The sequence below is a fragment of the Pelophylax lessonae genome, assembly GCF_965119305.1.
Source record: "Pelophylax lessonae genome assembly, chromosome: 10".
Lineage (NCBI taxonomy): Eukaryota > Metazoa > Chordata > Amphibia > Anura > Ranidae > Pelophylax > Pelophylax lessonae.
The window spans coordinates 176,595,266-176,616,211 of NC_138777.1; the positions used below are offsets into that span (position 1 = coordinate 176,595,266).

Sequence of the window (20,946 nt, forward strand, 5' to 3'; positions counted from 1 at the left end):
GGTAGCAAGGGGGTCAGTGATCCAGCTCCCTCCCCAGCGGGCAGTCTCCCGTAGCAACAGGAGCCAAACCCACATTATGTAAAAACGGTGCCTGGCCACAAGGTATGGGAGAGCAAAGGAGTTAAGTGGGAGCATGCATCAGGTGTTCAGTGGGAATCCATTTTGTTGCTGGGAGTGAGGTGACAGAGGTACACTGGACTGGTGGAGAGGGCACAGGCTCAGCGGTGTCCATCCTAAATTCAACATACAACAGTGTCAGGGTGCCAGGAAACCAGACCACACGGGGATGCAGGTAAAATAAAGCAGTTTATTGGAGCAAACAACAATAAACAGACAGCAAGAGTTAGGAAGTGGGAGCAGAAACAAGCCGGGGTCAAGTCCAGAAGCGGGTAGTCACCCAAGCCGGGGTTGAGTCCAGAAGCAGTTAGTCTGCCGATGCCGGGTTGTCTGCCGATGCCGGGTCGAGAGCCAGGACAGTTGTCACCCAAGCCAGGTCACACGGATAAACACGGAGAACAGAAGACAGCTAGCAGAGATGCACCTTGGAGCACAAACACAAGGGCAAGGACTGCAACCCATTAGGTGATAGATATAGTCAGGTGTGCAGCATCATCATTGTGCGACGCCCAGGCAGAAGGCAAGTGATGATGCAATCAGAGTTTATAAGAGGCAGGAGTCTGCACATGTCCAAGATGGCTGCCAACAGGAGGGCAAGGTAAGACCTTGACAGTACCGTCCCCTCAACGGCCCCTCCTCCACCGAGCAAAAACCGGTTTCTGAAGAAAGCAAGCAAGGGCGGGAGCATAAACATCAGCGGAGGGAACCCAGGAGCGATCTTCAGGACCATAACCCTTCCAGTGCACCAGGTATTGAACCTGACCTCAGAACAGATGAGAATCCAAGATTCTGCTAACCTCATACTCATCATGATTTCCCACAGGGATGGGATGAGGGCAAGGAAGTGAAGAAGTATAGCGATTGCAAACCAGTGGTTTCAAAAGTGACACGTGAAAGACATTGGAGATACGCATGCCAGGAGGAAGACCAAGGGCGTAGGCCAACGGGTTCACCTTATGGAGGATGCGAAAAGGTCCAACAAAATGGAGTGCCAGTTTTGGAGTAGGCACCCTGAGGTTGAGAATACAAGTCGACAACCACACCCTCTCCCTGACCTGGTATGAAGGAGCAGATAAATGTCTCCGGTCTGCCTGGAGCTTCTGGCACTGTGCAGAGACCCGTAAAGACTCTTGAATCTGCACCCAAGAGGAACGGAGGGCATGAAGATGATCATCCACAGCTGGGATGTCCTGTGGCGAAAAAGACTCAGGGAACACACCAGGTTGGAACCAATAATTGGCCATGAATGGAGATATTCCGGAAGATGAGTTTATGGCAAACTCCGCCTAGGGTAGCAGATCAACCCAATTGTCCTGATGGTCAGAGATATAGCAGCGGAGAAATTGCTCCAGAGCTTGGTTGCAACACTCAGCGGCATCATTGAACTGCGAATGGTAGGCCGAGGAGAAAGAGAGTCGAATACTCAACTGGGAGCAGGCATCAATGAGTGTGTTCGTGGTGAAAGGTACCCCCACATGCAGGGTGAGTGGCCCCGCCCACAACTCCCGGCCTCCCTCATGTGAATGAGTATGGGGTACATAATAGTCCTACTCATTCTCCAAAAAAAAAAAAAAAAAGAAAGAGTAGGGTTAATAAATACAGGAGTCAGTTTATAACAAGTCCTTTATACAAAAAATAAAAAAAAGTTGTCTTGCAGTTTAGTCCAACGTCACCCACCATGAACGCCAGCCACCACCCCGAAAAAAAGAAAAAAAAAAGGTCTGCACTCAACACTGGTAACCGTCGAATGGGAGCTCTGCTGCCTCCTACGGCTAAATAAATGAAGGGGCGGGGCCACCCAATGATGTCACGTGACCCCACCACCTTGTGACGTCATTGACCAGGGCATGCCAGGGGTTTGCCCACACCTCCTGAAGGCGGCAATATAAAAACAGGTCCAATACTTACTAATAGTCCTGTGTCTCTTAATAAACAATAAAGAAATGTACTTTAATGTCCATAGCCTGGGAATAGGTGCATTTCAAATCTATATTTTTGGATCAAACATAGACAACAGTAGTTTAGGGGACAGCGACTATCCTATCTGTAAACCCCTCTGTATATACAGCATTCCAGTTGGATATATGGATGATGGAAACACATGATGCAAAAAGATGAAGAATAGGAAAGCTCAAGTTGCATGAAATGAGCCTAGACCAGTCAGGTCTCAGATGCTCTGTCTGCGCTTTGCACACACAATACGAGCTTATCATTTTATACTGTACAACTTTTGCTCTATTATTTACCTTATAAATGACTACAGTGTACTTGTTTTTCAGGAAGCCATAGGTGTCATTCTGTACTGTGATATTCAAAAGGTTCCAGTCTCCTTTACTAGCAAACACTTCCTGCGAATTTTTTAACACTCTGTATGAATCCGACAAAGCCACCATAACAAGTTCATCAACTGGAGGAAAAGAAAGTGAATATGAGAAAAAGAATAACCCAAGGTGTTTAAAATAAGAAAGAAAAAACATATATACATTGGGTAAAATAAGTATTGGACACGTCACCATTTTTCTAGGTAAATATAATTCTAAAGGTGTTATTGACATTAAATTTTCACCACACCCTGGTAACAACCCATGCAACCCATACATGAAAAAAAAAAAAAAGTTCAGAAATGTAGTTATGTGTAATAAAATGGAATGACACAGGGAAGAAGTATTGAACACATGAAGAAAGGAAGGTGCAAAAAGGCATGGAAAGCCAAGACACCAGCTGAAATCTATCAGTAATTAGAAAGCAATTCTGCCCCTTGTCACAGTGCAAATTAATATCAGCTGGTCTCAACAGTTGGCCTATAAAATGGTGTCTCATTACCACGGTGTCACACAAGAAACATCTCATGATGGGTAAAAGCAAAGACTTCTCTCAAGACCTTTGCAACCCTATTGTTGCAAACCATACTGATGGCATTGGTTACAAAAGGATTTCTAAACTTAGGAATGTTCCAGTGAGCACGACCAGAGGCTCCTCATGAGATTTCTGACAGAGGAGTGAAAAGAATTATCAGAAGAGTTGTCCAAGAGCCGAGGAGCACTTGTGGAGAGATTCAGAAATACAGTAAAACCTTGGATTGCGAGCATAATTCGTTCCGGAAGCATGCTTGTAATCCAAAGCACTCTTATATCAAAGCAAATTTCCCCATAAGAAATAATGGAAACTCAGATGATTCGTTCCACAACCATTTATTCATAAGTCCTTCAGTTTATAGTCCATATAAAAAGATTATAGCATTGCGATAGGTTATATAACCATAAAATGTCCATCCACAAATAGCCCCTTCCACAAGGGGATTAGAAGCAAAATCCAGTAGGAGCTACAGAGTATCAAAGAGAAGAGAGGCGCCTCTAAGTGTAGCAATATGGTTCCATTTAATGAAGGTACAACATTTAGCAACTCACATGGTTAATGAATAAAACAGGCACATCTAAGTATGCAGGCATCCGGGGTAAAGCTGTCCACATGGACTATCTTCTGCACCCCACGGCTGCCAGTCTATAAACCTGACCGGGAAGACCACCCTGCAGTAAAGGGATATGAAAGCGAGGGGCAGCATGGAAGGGATGACGTAGATGGCGGTGCGGAGGATGGTCTATGTGGACAGCTTTAGCCTGGATGCCTGCATACTTAGATGTGCCTGTTCCAATCATCAACCATGTGAGTTGCTAAATGTTGTACCTTCATTAAACTTAACCATATTGCTACACTTAGAGGCGCCTCTCTTCTCTTTTATACTCAGCTGTGACTTGAGGCTACTTGTATATCAAGACATCGCTTGTAAACCAAGTCAAAATTTATTTGAAAATTTTGCTTGTCTTGCAAAGCGCTCTTAAACCAAGTTACTCTCAAACCAAGGTTTTACTGTACCTGGAATTATCCGGTACAATTGTTTCAAAGAAAACAATAAATAATGCACTCTACGCCAGGGCCTGTATGCACGCTCACCACGCAAGACTACATTGCTGAAGAAAAAGCATGTTGAAGCTCGTTTAAAGTTTGCTGCACAACATTTAGACAAGCCTGTGAAATACTGGGAGAAAATAGTCTGGTCAGATGAGACCAAAATTAAACTCTTAAAGCCCCGTACACACGCACCAATTGTTGGCCGTAAATTTTCGGCCAACGTCCGATCAGCCGATTGTCGGCTTGTTAGTATGATGCTTCTGAAAACCGACTGCGACTTTTCGGCCGAACAAAATCTGGTGTGCATGCTATAAAATTTTTGTTGGCCGTCAACAGAACGACTGATTGTTCCTCAGTCAGTACAGATTTCGGCCGACAAAAATCAGATGAGCAAGACTGGGCATGCTCAGAGAAGAAAAAACACACGGAAAGTCAACCAACACATGACATCACTTCTGAAGTTGGTTGTTGTTGGCCGAAAAAATTTGTGTGCAGTCTAGAGCACATTTCAACCAACACAACAACACTGGACAAGGCTTAAGATGCCATAAACCACACCATGTATGGAGGTTAAGTGGAACTGCACATCACTACAAAAACACCATACCAACAGTAAAGTTTGGAGGTGGGAACATCATGGTGTGGGGCTGTTTTTCAGCATACTGTACTGGCAAACTTCATATCATTGAAGGAAGAATGAGTAGAAAAATGTACATTCTTGATAAAAATCCATCTACCAGGATGATGAAGATGCAACATGGATGGACATTTCAGCAAGACAATGAATCCAAACACAAAGCCAAGGAAACTCCTAGGCCCCTTTCACACTCGTGCGACTTGTCCTGTGACTTGGGACTGCAAAGTCGCATAAGTCATACTCCATTGTTTCCAATGAATACCGTTCATATCTGTGGGACTTCAAGTCGCAACGACTTTAACCACTTACTGCCCGCCCACCTTCAAATGATGGCGGAGCGGTGCAGCTATTTTTCTGGGATGCCGTCATATGACGGCGCACCAGAATGGCCTCTCTCACGCGCCCGTTCTATGACATGGCTCTTTACCCATGTGATCGGCTGTGTCCAATCACAGCTGGTCACATGTAAATGAGGAAGTGCCGTTTATTGGCTCTCCTTGCCTCACACTCTCAGAGTGTGTGGAGGAGAGCCGATCAGCGGCTCTTCCTCAAAGGTGAGACTAGGACAGGTAATCAGGGCACTGATCATCAGTGCCCTGATTACAGAAAAGTGAAAAACAGTGCCAATCAGTGCCCACAATCAGTGCCCACAGTGCCCACCATCAGCGCCCACAAACAGTGCCCATAGTGCTGCCAGTCAGTGCCCATCACTGCCTGCTCATCTGCTCATCTGTGCTGCCTAGCAGTGTCCATCATGACCGTCCGTCAGTGCCCATCAGTGCCGCCCGTCAGTGCCACCTCTCAGTGCCCATCAGTGCCGCCTATCAGTGCTCATCAGTGCCGCCTATCAGTGCAGCATATTGGTACCTCCTCATCAGTGCCCATAAGTGCCACCTCATCAGTGCACATAAGTGCCACCTCATCAGTGCCTATCAGTGCCCATCAGTGCCGCATCATCAGCGCACATCAGTGAAGGAGAAAAATTGTTTATTTTCAAAATTTACTGACAGAAAATAAGAGAAAATCTATGGAGAAAGAACTAAAGATCAGAGTTCATAGAAGAGGTCCACGGAACCTTCAAGATTTCAAGACTGCTTGTGTGGAAGTATGGTCCAATATCACATCTGAGCAATGCATACGACTAGTTTCTTCATACAGGAGGCATCTTGAAGTCATTACCAACAAAGGATTTTGTAGGAAGTATTAAATAAATTTCAGTTAGCGTGCTCAAAACTTTTTTCCTGTGTTATTCCATTTTATTACACATACATTTCTGAACTTGTTTGTTTTGGTTTCTTTGTATGTTTGGATTACATAGGTTGTTGCTGACATATGGTAAAATTTTCATTTCAATGGCACCTTTAGAAATGTATTTACCTAGAAAAATAGTGATGTTTTCAATACTTATTTTACCCACTGTATATATACTCACACACTGTATATTTCTACTATACTTTACTATGAGCAGAAAAAGATTAACTTCGGTGGGATTCCTTAAGTCCCATAAAGTTTTATTCTCTGCGGCCCTGACAAAGAGCTTTTTATTAGCTATAAATAATTATGACAAACACATTTTCTTAACCACTAGACCCCTCCACTACACTTCCATGTATGCGGTGGGACGGGAGCCCCGAGCAAAGTCACGGAAGGCGGCGGGAGGGGGGGGGAGCGTCCCCTCCTGCTCACCCGGGTAATGATCGAGCGGCTCCCGAGTCGCATCGGTCGTTACCGACGGAAAGCCGACGGTTGACACTAAACCATGGTACCGGGATGGTGTCTCTAGCTAGAGGCATCATCCCGGTATACTACCGCAAAGTCTGCCGACGTAAATATACGTTAGTATGCGGTAAGTGGTTAAATCCAAAAGGTAATTTCTCTCCACTTTCTTTATCATTTAGCTACTTCTCAAACCCTTTGGAGTCCACTAAGGGTGGACTGACCCATCGTGTACTTGTCTACTGCCCGAGGGCCCGGGGCCAGTAAGGGGCCCCATGAGAAGCTCTTCAACACATGCAGGAAGCCGCTGTAATAAGACCTCTCACATCACCCTGCTCCCCGCCATCCCCTCCTTCTCTCCCATCCTTCCCAGGTGCTTGTAAATGACAATACCTGGGACGGACGAGAAGAGAGGAGGGGTCGGCGGGAGCAGCGCGCCGTGAGAGGTCTTGGTATTACAGGCAAATCGAGTGAGAGTGAGACTGTGTACTTTGTTTACAGAAGTCTAGAGATGCAGTGCTTGGGATCCTCCAGAGTCTAGCGGATCCCAGTGCTTGGACACAATATACCAGGAAACTGATGCAAACATATACTCTGCTTTGTGCCCCGTAATATGCCCTGCCATGTGCCCTACTGTGTGCCCCATGTCCTCTACTATGTGCCTCATGCCCTGCTGTGTACCCTCTGATGTGCCCTGAGCCCCATGATGTGCCCTACTGTGTGCCCGGTGCCCCATGATGTACTCTACTACAGTATCTCACAAAAGTGAGTACACCCCTCACATTTTTGTAAATATTTTATTATATCTTTTCATGTGACAACACTGAAAAATGACACTTTGCTACAATGTAAAGTAGTGAGTGTACAGCTTGTATAACTATGTAAATTTGCTGTCCCCTCAAAATAACTCAGCACACAGCCATTAATGTCTAAACCGCTGGCAACAAAAGTGAGTACACCCCTAAGTGAACATGTCCAAATGGAGCCCAATTAGGCATTTTCCCTCCCCGGTGTCATGTGACTCGTTATTATTACAAGGTCTCAGGTGTGAATGGAGAGCAGGTGTGTTAAATTTGGTGTTATCGCTCTCACTCTCCCATACTGGTCACTGGAAGTTCAACATGGCACCTCATGGCAAACAAACTCTCTGAGGATCTGAAAAAAAGAATTGTTGCTCTACATAAAGATGGCCTAGGCTATAAGAAAAGTGCCAAGACCCTGAAACTGAGCTGCAGCAGAGTGGCCAAGACCATACAGCGGTTTAACAGGACAGGTTCTACTCAGAACAGGCCTAGCCATGGTCGACCAAAGAGGTTGAGTGCATATGCTCATATCCAGAGGTTGTCTTTGGGAAATAGACGTATGAGTGCTGCCAGCATTTCTACAGAGGTTGAAGGGGTGGGGGGTCATTCTGTCAGTGCGCAGACCATACGCCGCATACTGCATCAAATTGGTCTGCATGGCTGTCGTCCCCGAAGGAAGCCTCCTCCCCCCAGAAGGAAGCCTCCTCTAAAGATGATGCACAAGAAAGCCCGCAAACAGTTTGCTGAAGACAAGCAGACGAAGGACATGGATTACGGGAACCATGTCCTGTGGTCTGATGAGACCAAGATAAACTTATTTGGTTCAAATGGTGTCAAGCATGTGTGGCAGGAGCCAGGTGAGGAGTACAAAGACAAGTGTGTCTTGCCTACAGTCAAGTATGGAGGTGGGAGTGTCATGGTCTGGTGCTGCAACCGGCACTGGGGAGCTACAATTTATGGAGTGAACCATGAAGGCCAACATGTACTGTGACATACTGGAGCAGAGCATGATCTCCTCCCTTTGAAGATTGGGCCGCAGGGCAGTATTCCAAGCATGATAACAACCCCAAACACACCTCCAAGACGACCACTGCCTTGCTAAATAATCTGAGGGTAAAGATGATGGACTTGCCAAGCATGTTTCTAGACCTAAACTCTATTGAGCATCTGTGGGGCATCCTCAAAAGGAAGGTGGAGGAGCGCATCATGGAGGGTGGAAGAGGACTCCAGTGACAACCTGTGAAGCTCTGGTGAACTCCATGCCCAAGAGGGTTAAGGCAGTGGTGGAAAATAATGGTGGCCACATAAAATGTTGACACTTTGGGTCCAATTTGGACATTTCCACTTAGGGGTGTACTCACTTTTGTTGCCAGCGGTTTAGAAATGAATGGCTTTGTGTTGGGTTATTTTGAAGGGACAGCAAATTTACACTGTTATACAAGCTGTACACTCACTACTTTACATTGTAGCAAAGTGTAATTTCTTCAGTGTTGTCACATGAAAAGATATAATAAAATATTTACAAAAATGTTAGGGGTTTACTCACTTTTGTGAGATATTGTATATGCCCTGTGACGTGCCCTACTGTGTGCAACCTAAAGTGCCCTACTGTGAGCCCCATGCCCTGCTGTGTACCCTCTGATGTGCCCTGTGCCCCATGATGTGCCCTACTGTGTGCCCTGTGCCCCATGATGTGCCCTACTGTGGGCCCCATGAAGTGCTCTACTGTGAGCCCCATGACCTGCTGTTTACTTGATGTGCCCTGTGCCCAATAAAGTGCCCTACTCTTTGCCTTGCTGTGTGCCCCATGCCCTGTGATGTGCCCCATGTCCTGCTGTGTATCCCCTGATATGTCCTATGCCCCCTGATGTGCCCTACTGTGTTCACTGGGATGTGCCCTACTGTGTGCCCCATGAAGTGCCCTACTGTGAGCCCCATGCCCTCCTATGTACTTTTTGATGTGCCCTGTGCCCCATGATGTGCCCTACTCTTTGCCTTGCTGTGTGCCCCATGATGTGCCCTACTGTGTGCCCCATACCCTGTGATGTGCCCCATGCTCTGCTGTGTACCCCTGATATGTCCTGTGCCCCATGATGTGTCCTATGTGCCCTGTGCCCTGTTACCTGCTGCGTGCCATGAGATGTGCCCTACTGTGTGCCCTATGTCACATGACGTGCCCGATGATGTGCCCTACTCTGTGCCCCATGCCCTGTGATGTGCCCTACTGTGTGCCCTGCTGTGTACCCTGCACATCCCTGTGATGTGCCTTACTGTATGCCCCATGAATTACCCTGTGCCCCGCTGTGTACCCTGTGATCCTAGTGCTTGGACACAATATGCCAGGAAACTGCTGCAGCAATGTACTCTGTTTTGTGCCCTGTGATATGCTCTGCTATTTGCCCTACTGTGTGCCCCATGCCCCTTGATGTGCCGTACTGTGTGCCCCATGATGTGCCCTACTGTGTGCCCCATGATGTGCCCTACTGTGTGCTACATGCCCTGTGATGTGCCCTGTGCCCTGCTGTGTACACTTTGATGTGCCCTGTGCCCTATGATGTGCCCTACTGTGTGCCCCATGCCCTGTAAAGTGCCCCGGGCACTGCTGTGTTCCCCCTGATGTGCCCTGTGCCCCATGATGTGCCATACTGTGTGGCCCTGCTGTGTGCCCCATGATGTGCCCCATGATGTGCCCTGTGCCCTACTGTGTGCCCCATGATGTGCCCTACTGTGTGTCATGTGATGTGACCTGTGACCTGCTATGTGCCCTGTGATGTGCCCTGCTGTGTGCCCCGTGATGTGCCCTACTGTGTGCCCCATGCCCTGTGATGTGCCCCATGCCCTGCTGTGTACCCTCTGATGTGCTCTGTGCCCCATGATGAGCCTTACTCTGTGCCCTGCTGTGTGCCCTGTGATGTTCCCTACAGTGTGCCCTGTGCCCTGGGATGTGCCCCGTGCCCTACTGTGTATCCCTAATATGCCCTGTGCCCCACGATGTGCCCTGTGATGTGCCCTACCTGGTGCCCTGCAATGTACCATGTGCCCTACTGTGGGCCCCATGATGTGCCCTGCTGTTTTCCCTACTGTGTGCCCCATGCCCTGTGATGTGTCCCGTACCCTGCTGTGTACCCCCTGATGTGCCCTGCTGTGTGCCCTGTAATGTGTCCTACTGTGTGCCATGTAATGTTCCCTACTGTGTGCCCTGTGATGTGCCTCATGATGTGCCCTGCTGTGTGCCCCATGTCCTGTGATGTGCCCTGCTGTGTGCCCCATGCCTTGTGAGGTGCCCTGCTGTGTACCCCCTGATGTGCCTTACTGTATGACCTATGATGTGCCGTGCCCCACTGCCAAGTGATGCACCGTACTGTGTGCCCTGTGCCCTGCTGTGAGCCCTGTGATGCACCATTCTGTGCTCAATAATGTGTTCTGCTGTGTACACAATAATAAGCTCTGCTGTGTGCCCTGAAATATGCCCTGCTGTGTCCCATAATGTGCACTACTGCCCCCATGTAATATGCCCTGGCCTGCTGTTTCCTTCGATGTGCCCTCCTGTGTGCCCCATAATGTGCCCTACTCTGTGGCCCATAATGTGTCCTGCTCCCCCCCATGTAATATGCCCTGCTGCGTGCCATAATGTGCCATTTTTCCCCATGTAATATGCACTGATGTGCCCCATAATGTGCCCTGTTCCCCCTCACCTGTAATGTGTTCTCCTGTGCCCTATTATGTGCCCTCATGCTCTCTTGTAATATGCCCTGCTATGTCCCATAATGTGCCTTCCTGCCCCATGTAATGTTCCCTGCTGTGCCCCATAATGTGCCCTGCTGCCCCCTATATAATGTGTCCTACTGTGGGCCATAAAGGGCCCTGCTTCCCCCTCCATGTAATGTGTCCTACTGTGCCCCATAATGTGCCCTGCTTCCCCCCATGTAATGTTCACTGCTGTGCTACCCCTCTGTAATGTGTCCTGGTTTCCCCCATAAAGTGCCCTTCTGCTCCCCATGTAGTGTGCCCTCCAAACCCCCTGTTCTCTGACCTGCTGACTCCTACACTTTGTTATGCTTTCCCCTGTGCTCCACCCTGCTGTCCCTGTACTGTGCCCGCCTGACCCCTCTTTCCCCCGCTCTGCCCTGCTATCCCCTGTGCACTGCTTATCTCAAGTTTGATCAAGGGGAGACCGGGGGGCTGAAATAATGAGAGGGATGGGGTGAGGAGATAATGGGGGAACACCAGGGGGAGGGAAGATAATGGGGGACACTGGGGGGATATCTCCTATACCTGGCTGCACTGAGAGGAAATTTCTGACATTCAGTGAATTGTGTACTGATAATGAGAATTGTTACTTTTCTTGTAAAGTTTCTTCTCTGTGTCTCCTCCTCACATAGAGCTCTCAGAAAATGTATTCTCCTGCTTTGTGTGGGATAAATATTATAGGTAGAGAACCAAAACCGATAACTGAGTGAAAATAACTCTATGTCCAGTGTTCACTGTCTTTCATTTCATTAGGATAATTTGGTTTATCATTTTGCTATTGGTTTGGAAATTTGAATATAGTTTTTCAGATTGAAGAGACTCAGATATGTTTTATTTTGTGCTCTTTTAAAATCTGCAATTTAAATTAAAATTTTCCCAAATATTTATTTTTGTTCCTAATTTTCTCTAAATTGTGTTCAGATTTTTAATACTGTATCCTTTGGATCACTCTGGAGATTTCTTTTGGTACATTTTTAAAATGTACCATGGTTGCAATATAATGTACGTTTATTTTTCTTTATTTTCTTAAGGTATTAAACATTTATGTTGAACATAGAGTAGGGAAATTTTGTGACAAAAGCATGTAATATGGGCAGTGGAACATGTAGGTGAGTGGGGACACAGGGGGCCCCATAAGTTGTCAGTACGCCCCTGGAGTCCACCATCTGGAATTCATCCATCTTCCCTCTAAAATGGCATCCACTTCCCTTATACAGTATGTACTGGAGGTGTACAACCGAGTGGATCTTCTGTGTGGCCTCGATAAATGGCATACTTTCAAGCAGCAGGGGTTAAAGAGGTAGAATTCTGTATGGGACATTTACTTGTACATGTACAATCTAATTTTTAGTCTCTTCTAGCTCTACCAACTATGTAGTGCAAGGGCATTCCTCACTGGATATGAACTAACGCAATTGTTAGGTAGGCCCTCACATTTGTGCTATTAAATATAAAGAAAATTGTTTTTTTTTCCTGTTTTATTTCAAAGCCATTTTTTTGTTTTTTCTGGAAAACTAAAAAAAAAAAAGAAGTGTGGAATTTGTTTGTTTACAATGATAAACAATATATACTGCTCAAACAAATTAAAGGAACACTTGAACACACAGATCTCAAAGTGGAAAAATATCATGCTGAATATCTATACTGATATGGACTGGGTAAATTGTTAGGAACGAAAGGATGCCACATCGTTTAATGGAAATGATAATTATCAACCTACAGAGGGCTGAATTCAATGACACCTCGAAAATCAAAGTGAAAAAAAAAATGATGTAGCAGGCTAGTCCATTTTGCTGAAATTTCATTGCATCGATGCAAAATGGTACTAAGTAGTTTGTATTAGGAATCGACCGATATCGGTTTTTCGTTGCCGATATGGATACCAATATTTTGCTCATCGCATATCGGTATCGGCCGATATGGGCCGATATTTTGTACATTTAAAGTTTTGAAAAATAAAGACAATTTTTGACACAAATCTGGTACTGAACATGTTAATTTTTGTTTAATGCTTAATGGCTGGCGCTTGCTGGCACCCTGTGGTGGTTGGCTGGCTGGCACCCTGTGGTGGGTGGCTGGCTGTCTGGCACCCTGTGGTGGGTGGCTAGCTTGCTGGCACCCTGTGGTGGATGGCTGGTTGTCTGGTACCCTTTGGTGGGTGGCTGGCTGTCTGGCATGCTGTAGTGGCTGTCTGGCTGTCTGTCTGGCACCCTGTGGTGGCTGGCTGGCTGTCTTGCACCCTGTGGTGGCTGGCTGGCTGGCACCCTGTGGTGGGTGGCTGGCTTGCTGGCACCCTGTGGTGGGTGGCTGGCTGTCCGGCACCCTGTGGTGGTGGGTGGCTGGCTGGCACCCTTTGGTGGTGGGTGGCTGGCTGGCAGGCACCCTGTGGTGGTGGGTGGCTGGCTGGCTGGCACCCTGTGGTGGGTGGGTGGCTGGCACAGGGGATATGGGTGGCTGGCTGGTACAGGGCCTGTGAATCGCTGGCTGGTACAGTGCCTGTGGCTGGCTAGTACAGGGCCTGTGGTGGCTGGCTGTCTGGCACTCTGTGGTGGGTGGCTGGCTGTCTGGCACCCTGTGGTGGGTGGCTGGCTGGCACCCTGTGGTGGGTGGCTGGTTGGCACAGGGGATCTGGGTGGCTGGCTGGTACAGGGCCTGTGGGTGGCTGGCTGGCTTGTACAGTGCCTCTGGCTGGCTGGTACAGGACCTGTGGGTGGCTGGTTGGCTCGCTGGTACAGTGCCTGTGGGAGTGCGTGGCTGGCTGGCACCGGGCTGCTGTGGATGGGTGTATGGCTGTAATACACTCCTGCGAGACTAGTCCCGACTCCAGACGAGGCTGTCCAAGGTGAGGGAGGCGGCCTAAGAAGGCAGAATGACGTCACGAAAATATCAGCAATATCGGTAACTTCCGGGCCCGTGACCGATATATTGGGGAAAGTGCATATCGGCCCTCAATATATCGGCCTTGCCAATAATCAGTCGAATCCTAGTTTGTATGGTCTTGACATAGTTGTATGCATGCCTGACAATGTCGGGGAATGCTCATTTTGAGGCGACGGATGGTGTCCTGGGGTATTTTTTCCCAGATTTGGACCAGGGCATCACTGAGCTCCTGAACAGACTGTGGTGCAACCTGGTGGCATCAGATGGAACAAAACATAATGTCCCAGAGGTGTTCTGTTGGATTTAGGTCAGGCGAATGTGGGGGTTATTCCTTCATCCTCCAGGAACTGGTTGCATACTCTTGCCACATGATGATGGGCATTGTCGTGGAACAGGAGGAACCCAGGACCTAGTGCACCAGCGTAGGGTCCGACAATGGGTCCAAAGATTTCATCCCAATACCTAATGGCAGTCAGGGTGCCATTGTCTAGCCTGTAGAGGTCTGTGCGTCCCTCCATGGATATGCCTCCCCAGACCATCACTGACCCGCCACCAAACCAGTCATGCTGAACAATGTTACAGGCAGCATAACATTCTCCACAGCTTCTCCAGACCTTTTCACGTCTGTCACATGTGCTCAGGGTGAACCTGCATTCATCTGTGAAAAGCACAGGGCGCCAGTGGCGGACCTGCCAATTCTGGTGTTCAATGGCAAATACCAATCAAGGTTCACGTGCCAGGCAGTGAGCACAGGGCCCACTAGAGGATGTTGGGCACTCAAGCCACCCTCATGAAGTCTGTTTCTGATTGTTTGGTCAGAGACATTCACACCAGTGGCCTGCTGGAGGTCATTTTGTAGGGCTCCGGCAGTGCTCATCCTGTTCCTCCTTGCACAAAGGAGCAGATACCGGTCCTGCTGATAGGTTAAGGACCTTCTATGGCACTGTCCAGCTCTCCTAGAGTAACTGCCTGTCTCCAGGAATCTCCTTCATGCTCTTGAGACTGTGCTGGGAGACATAGCAAACCTTCTGGCAATGGCACGTATTGATGTGCCATCCTAGAGGAGATGGAATGCCTGTGCTACCTCTATAGGGTCCAGGTATGGCCTCATGCTACCAGTAATGACACTGACCCTAGCCAAATGCAAAACTAGTGAAAAATATTCAGAAAAGATGAGTAGGGGAAAATCTTTCAGTGGCCTCCACCTGTAAAACCATTCTGTTTTGAAGGTAGTCTCATTGTTGCCCATCTAGGGCCCCTGTTGTTAATTTCATTAACATCAAAGCAGCTGAAACTGATTAACAACCCCCTCTGCTATTTACCTGGCCAGATCAATATCACAGGAGTTTAATTGACTTGATGCTCTACTCTGATTAAAAAGTGTTTCTTTATTTTTTTGAGCAGTGTATCTGTGAAGGATGCCCTTCTATGTCTGTTCGCATGTTTCCTCTCCCTGCTTAAAAGACTATATTGAGTATTCGTTCATATGTCTGTGACAAATTCCCCTCTTTTGAGTTTGCCACGAGTACTTGGAGAGGACTACTTGCCAGCCTCTTACCATGTGATTATGGTCAGATGTTGAAACACTTGTTTTTCCCCTGCTGTTGAATCTGTACATATGTGATCTGAGCGCCATTCAGTAATAATGTGCGCTCAGATCTAAGCTATCTGAGGATATGTTCAATGTACCTGTTTTATGCAATAGCTGCATAGTTATATCGTTTCATGTATTTTGCTGTCTTTTGCTACCATGTGGCTAATGGAGTCTTGCCTCTGTCCTTGGGAGAAAGTGGATCTCAGTGGTCTCCAGGACAAAAGACTGTGTAGAACCGGTTTTGGGCAGACAAGCCATGAGTACAGCCAGGCCAAAGAGACTTTTACTAACTTTTGAACCCCTGGTCTGATTCATGCCATTTTTTTAATATGTTGTTCATCTGAATGGATTGATTGTGAATATGTATTTGTATAAAGATTGGATGTATATTTTTAAAGTTACAGCATGTGGGTAAACTGCATTTTTCCTGCCTGTGATAATTATGTTAACCATTGTTATACCATAATTATATCACAGACAGAGGGGAGGATTTTATGTGGATTGTAACCTTTGTGTTATTGGTTAATGTGTATTTGTTGTGGGTGTCTCCCTTGCATGGGAGCAGGGCATAAAATAAATTGTATTTTTTAATGCCTGTTGTTGCTTCCAGTAAAGTCTTGTTCCAGCATTCAGCTTTGGCTCATGTGTGGAATTATTCAGCGATACCAGCGATTTCTTTTTTGCCGAATTGGGGATTCTTAAACTATTGGGGATTTAGGAATTACAAGGCGGTGAGATACAGTCATACCGTCACAGTATCTATGACATAGTATTCAGACTATATAACACGAAGACCTTAATGAAAGATTTCTGAGACTTAATGTAAAGTCTTAAATTATTGCTAGTTCCCTCAGCTAAAGACAAGAAAATCCTGGAATACAGTTCAAATAACACTGAACTGCTCAGCGCAGTTCTCAAACAAGAGAAATATGCATTTCTGCCACTAGTGGGCACTGCAGGGAAAGGCTCCAGTTTAGTTTGCTTATGGGCTCCTACAGTTGGGTTATTGGTATTACACAGTAGGTGATAGTTTCTGTCCTCTCAGGCCTTATTTGACAGGTAAGAGGGTAAATTTGTCTGTCAAATTAGTTCATTCTTTTTAATCTTTAAATGATTCCTATTAATGTTCTCTACCATCACAGCAACATGTTTACCTATAGTTTGATCAGTAAATTATTTTTTCTTTTTCTCCTTTTAGTACTTTTTTACTTTGTCAGTAAAATGTTGAGACCAACATCTTGAGTTTGTAAACATTTCCACGGTGCAATGCTGAAATTTGCAAATGTTGTGAGAAGAAATATTATTTTCCACATATACTTGCTACAAGTATGAGAAAACACATCATTCATGACAGAGGTGCCCTAAAGACATAATAAATTAGACATGTGCATGACATAAAAATTTGTTTTGTTTATATTCGTAAATCTAGTTATTTTGTTTAGTTAAATTTGGTTGATTCATTCAATTCGTATTCCAGATTCGTATTCAGAATTTGTATTCGGATTTTGTTTTATGTCTTTTTGGAATTTTCTTCAAATTTACAGATTTTCTTTCAATTCGAAACATTCGAATCGATACATTTTGAAACGGTCCATTTGAAAACTTTTTTTAGAGAGATTTGAATGTGGCAAAGTGAACAAACGAAAGCAAAATCTTCATTAAATGATTACAAAGACACTTTAAATCATCTTTGGCTTAACAAAAACAGCATTATTTTGAAATGGTACTCTAATAACACACAGAGTCTTTGATTTCAGAAATATGTTTACAGTTCGAATCCAACTGGAATTTTATGTAAAATTAGATTCGAATTTCAATTCAAATGATATCCGGACGAATTTCCTTTTTATTATTCGGAGCATTCGGTAAACTTTGTTTATACTGCAGTTTGGGTATTCGGATATATCCGAATAACAAAAAAATAAATAAATAAAAATAAAGAATAAAAAAAAAAAGCATTGTCAATAACTGAAAATGCATATTGGCAGGAAGCTTTTACATTAATATAGGGGAAGGGGAGGGGGTTACCTGTTCTCATGTATAGGTCAGATGTTCTTAACATATACAGTCCTTGTTATTCCATTTGTAATAAAAAATACAATTTTAAATAGCAAATTTAGTTTATTTACTGAATAAGCTTAAATTTTATTTCAATCATAATACTTTTATATACCCTGCATTTCACATTCCCAATGTAACAAAATTACTTTCAATTCGTAAAACTACTCCACACTGAATCTTTTTCAGTTTTTCCAAAAATTTCCATTTTTTTCCAGGAGAAAACAGGGGGAAAAAAAACGTTTTTGCGCCAGGACTTCAAAATTTCCTGATATTTTACATCTCTGACCGAGACTATAAAATAGCATTCTGATATGTATGGCCAGCTACAAAGATTCCCTTCCTTCCAAAACTAAAATGTAAATCTTTCTTCCATACTTGTTCTTCAGTAATGGGATTTATTAAAAATAAATTATTCAACTAATTAATATGACATTATTTACAAAAGCCTTCCTGACATAGCTTCAGTATGTATTAATAACACAGTTTTACCTTTAATACCATAAATAATAATAATACATTGCATAGCCCTTAGGCAATTACCACCATAGAAAAGTATTTTGCTGAATATACAGTCAGATCCATAAATATTGGGACATTGACACAATTCTAATTTTTTTGGCTCTATATACCACCACAATGGATTTGAAATAAAACAAACAAGATGTGCTTTATCTGCAGACTTTCAGCTTTAATTTGAGGGTATTTACATCCAAATGAGGTGAAAGGTGTAGGAATTACAACAGTTTGTATATGTGCCTCCCACTTTTTAAGGGACCAAATGTAATGGGACGATTGGCTGCTCAGCTGTTCTATGGCCAGGTGTGTGTTATTCCCTCATTATCCCATTTGCAAGGAGCAGAAAAAAGGTCCAGAGTTAATTTCAAGTGTCCTATTTGCATTTGGAATCTGTTGCTGTCAAATCTCAATATGAGATCCAAAGAGCTGTCACTATCAGTGAAGAAAGTCATCATTAGGCTGAAAAAACAAAAGAAACCCATCAGAGAGATAGCAAAAAACATTAGGTGTGGCCAAATTAACTGTTTGGAACATCCTTAAAAAGAAAGAATGCACCGATGAGCTCAGCAACACCAAAAGACCCGAAAGACCGCGGAAAACAACTGTGGTGGGTGACGAAGAATTATTTCCCTGGTGAAGAAAACACCCTTCACAACAGTTGGCCACATCAAGAACACTCTCCAGGAGGTAGACGTATGTGTGTCAAAGTCAACAATCAAGAGAAGACTTCACCAGAGTGAATACAAAGGGTTCACCACAAGATGTAAACCATTGGTGAGCCTCAAAAACAGGAAGGCCAGATTAGAGTTTGCCAAACAACATCTAAAAAAGCCTTCACAGTTCTGGAACAACATCCTATGGACAGATGAGAACAAAGATCAACTTGTACCAGAGTGATGGGAAGAGAAGAGTATGGAGAAGGAAAGGAAGTGCTCATGATCCAAAGCATAGCACCTCATCAGTGAAGCATGGTGGTGGTAGTGTTGTAGCGGTCAGAGGAGTAGGGGACCGCAATGCAGAATTCAGGTACGGTACAGCAGACAGAGAGGCTGAAGCAGATACCGGCTTTATTAACCAACAGAGTATAATGGCCGGAGAAAGATGTTAACAGTAATAACAGATTACATTGGTTTACAGCAAAGTTAACTGCAACGTGATACTTAAAATGGCGTTCCCGCCAACGCACACACAGAGATACAGGCTACTCTGCTATATGATCCTATCTGATTCCCGCTAACCGGGACACGTTGCTGCAACGCTCTGTCTACAGAAACCTGCTCTATGCCCTACCACAGGTTAGCACCGGTGCACACTCACAGTTCTGTAGGTACAGCTGCTTTATCTCAGTCTCTGTGATGGTGGATGCAGTCAGGTCTCTGGATCTGTCCCTTGCTGTCTGTAGCTGCAGTCTCTTATGCACTGGTCTGGGTTTCTTTGCAGGTAGTTTATCTTGTTCTGTCACTTGGTGGTCACTGCAGTCTGGCCCCTTGCTCTGTAATTTGCTTCAGGTGCTCTGAGATGTTCTCTCCTCTCTTTCTCTGGTTCTCAGCTACTGTCCGTTGTATCACAGTTCAGTTCTGTCTCCTCTGGCAAGATCCTGTTGTTCTGTCCCAGGATTATACAGTCTATATCACTCTCAAGGCCACAGCATCCAGTACCTTTCCTCAGCTCAGCACAGCCATAGAGACCGAACACCACACACTTCCTGGAACTTCCTGCTTCCTCCCTTCACCTAAAGCAACAACAGTGACCTCTTGTGGCTGGAAGATGCATGACAGTCTGTGGGAATTTCTCAATAGAACTACAGTGTAGTGAAGTTAGTCATTCAAGGGGCTGACCCCCTACAGTGTCATGGCGTGGGCATGTATGGCTGCCAATGTAACTGGTTCTCTTGTATTTATTGATGATGTGACTGCTGACAAAAGCAGCAGGATGAATTCTGAAGTGTTCTGGGCAATATTATCTGCTCATATTCAGCCAAATGCTTCAGAACTAATTGGAAGGCGCTTCACAGTGCAGATGGACAATGACCTGAAGCATACTGCGAAAGCAACCAAAGAGTTTTTTTAAGGGAAAGAAGTTGAATGTTATGCAATGACCAAGTCAATCACCTGACCTGAATCCGATTGAGCATGCATTTCACTTGCTGAAGACAAAACTGAAAGAAAAATGCCCCAAAAACAAGCAGGAACTGAAGACAGTTGCAGAAGAGGCCAGGCAGAGCATCACCAGGGATGAAACCCAAGGCCTGGTGATGTCTATGCGTTCCAGACTTCAGGCTGTAACTGAATGCAAAGGATTTGCAACCACATATTAAAAAGTGAAAGTTTGATTTATGATTGTTAATCTGTCCCATTACTTTTGGTCCCTTAAAAAGTGGGAGGCACATATACAAACTGTTGTGATTCCTACACCGTTCACCTGATTTGGATGTAAATACCCTCAAATTAAAGCTGAAAGTCTGCAGTTAAAGCACATATTGTTTGTTTCATTTCAAATCCATTGCGGTGGTGTATAGAGCCAAAAAGATTAGAATTGTGTCAATGTCCCAATATTTATGGACCTGACTGTAGTTTTTTCTGACTAAAAAATACCTGAGCAGAGATTAAATTTTGTGAGAAATGCATTCAAATCAATCATTAGTTCCAGATAAAGTGATGTAGATCTCCACTGATAACATAACTACAATAAAGCACACAGCATGGCACTGTTCTTGAAATGTTTCCTACATACCTGAGTAGAGATATGATCTAAAGGTCAGCGTACAGGTCTGAATGTCAAAAGGGAACTTAAACAAATCCATATTGCAGGTACTGATGACTCTTAAAGGGAAAAAACTGCTTATGGTTCCATTATTGTCCAGGTTGAAATATGAAATTATTGGAGTCTTCTCACTTTTAGTCCTATATGATACAACATAGGATCAGTTAGTTGGGTTATCACTGGTTTTTTTATTCCATGAA

At 45.0% G+C, this 20,946-nt stretch overlaps 1 protein-coding gene across 1 annotated transcript in view; it reads right to left on the reverse strand.

The window, feature by feature from the left end:
• Positions 1-20,946, reverse strand: part of LOC309565652 (5-hydroxytryptamine receptor 3A-like) — a gene marked incomplete at its 3' end in the record, with an annotated part of 83,701 nt that overhangs the window by 14,410 nt on the left and 48,345 nt on the right. Inside the window, exons 5-6 of the mRNA XM_082270605.1 lie at positions 20,717-20,886; positions 2,364-2,524 (exon numbers count right to left, since the gene is read on the reverse strand). Of these exons, the coding sequence (XP_082126731.1) occupies positions 2,364-2,524; positions 20,717-20,886 (331 nt within the window). The remainder of the gene's footprint in view (positions 1-2,363; positions 2,525-20,716; positions 20,887-20,946) is intronic.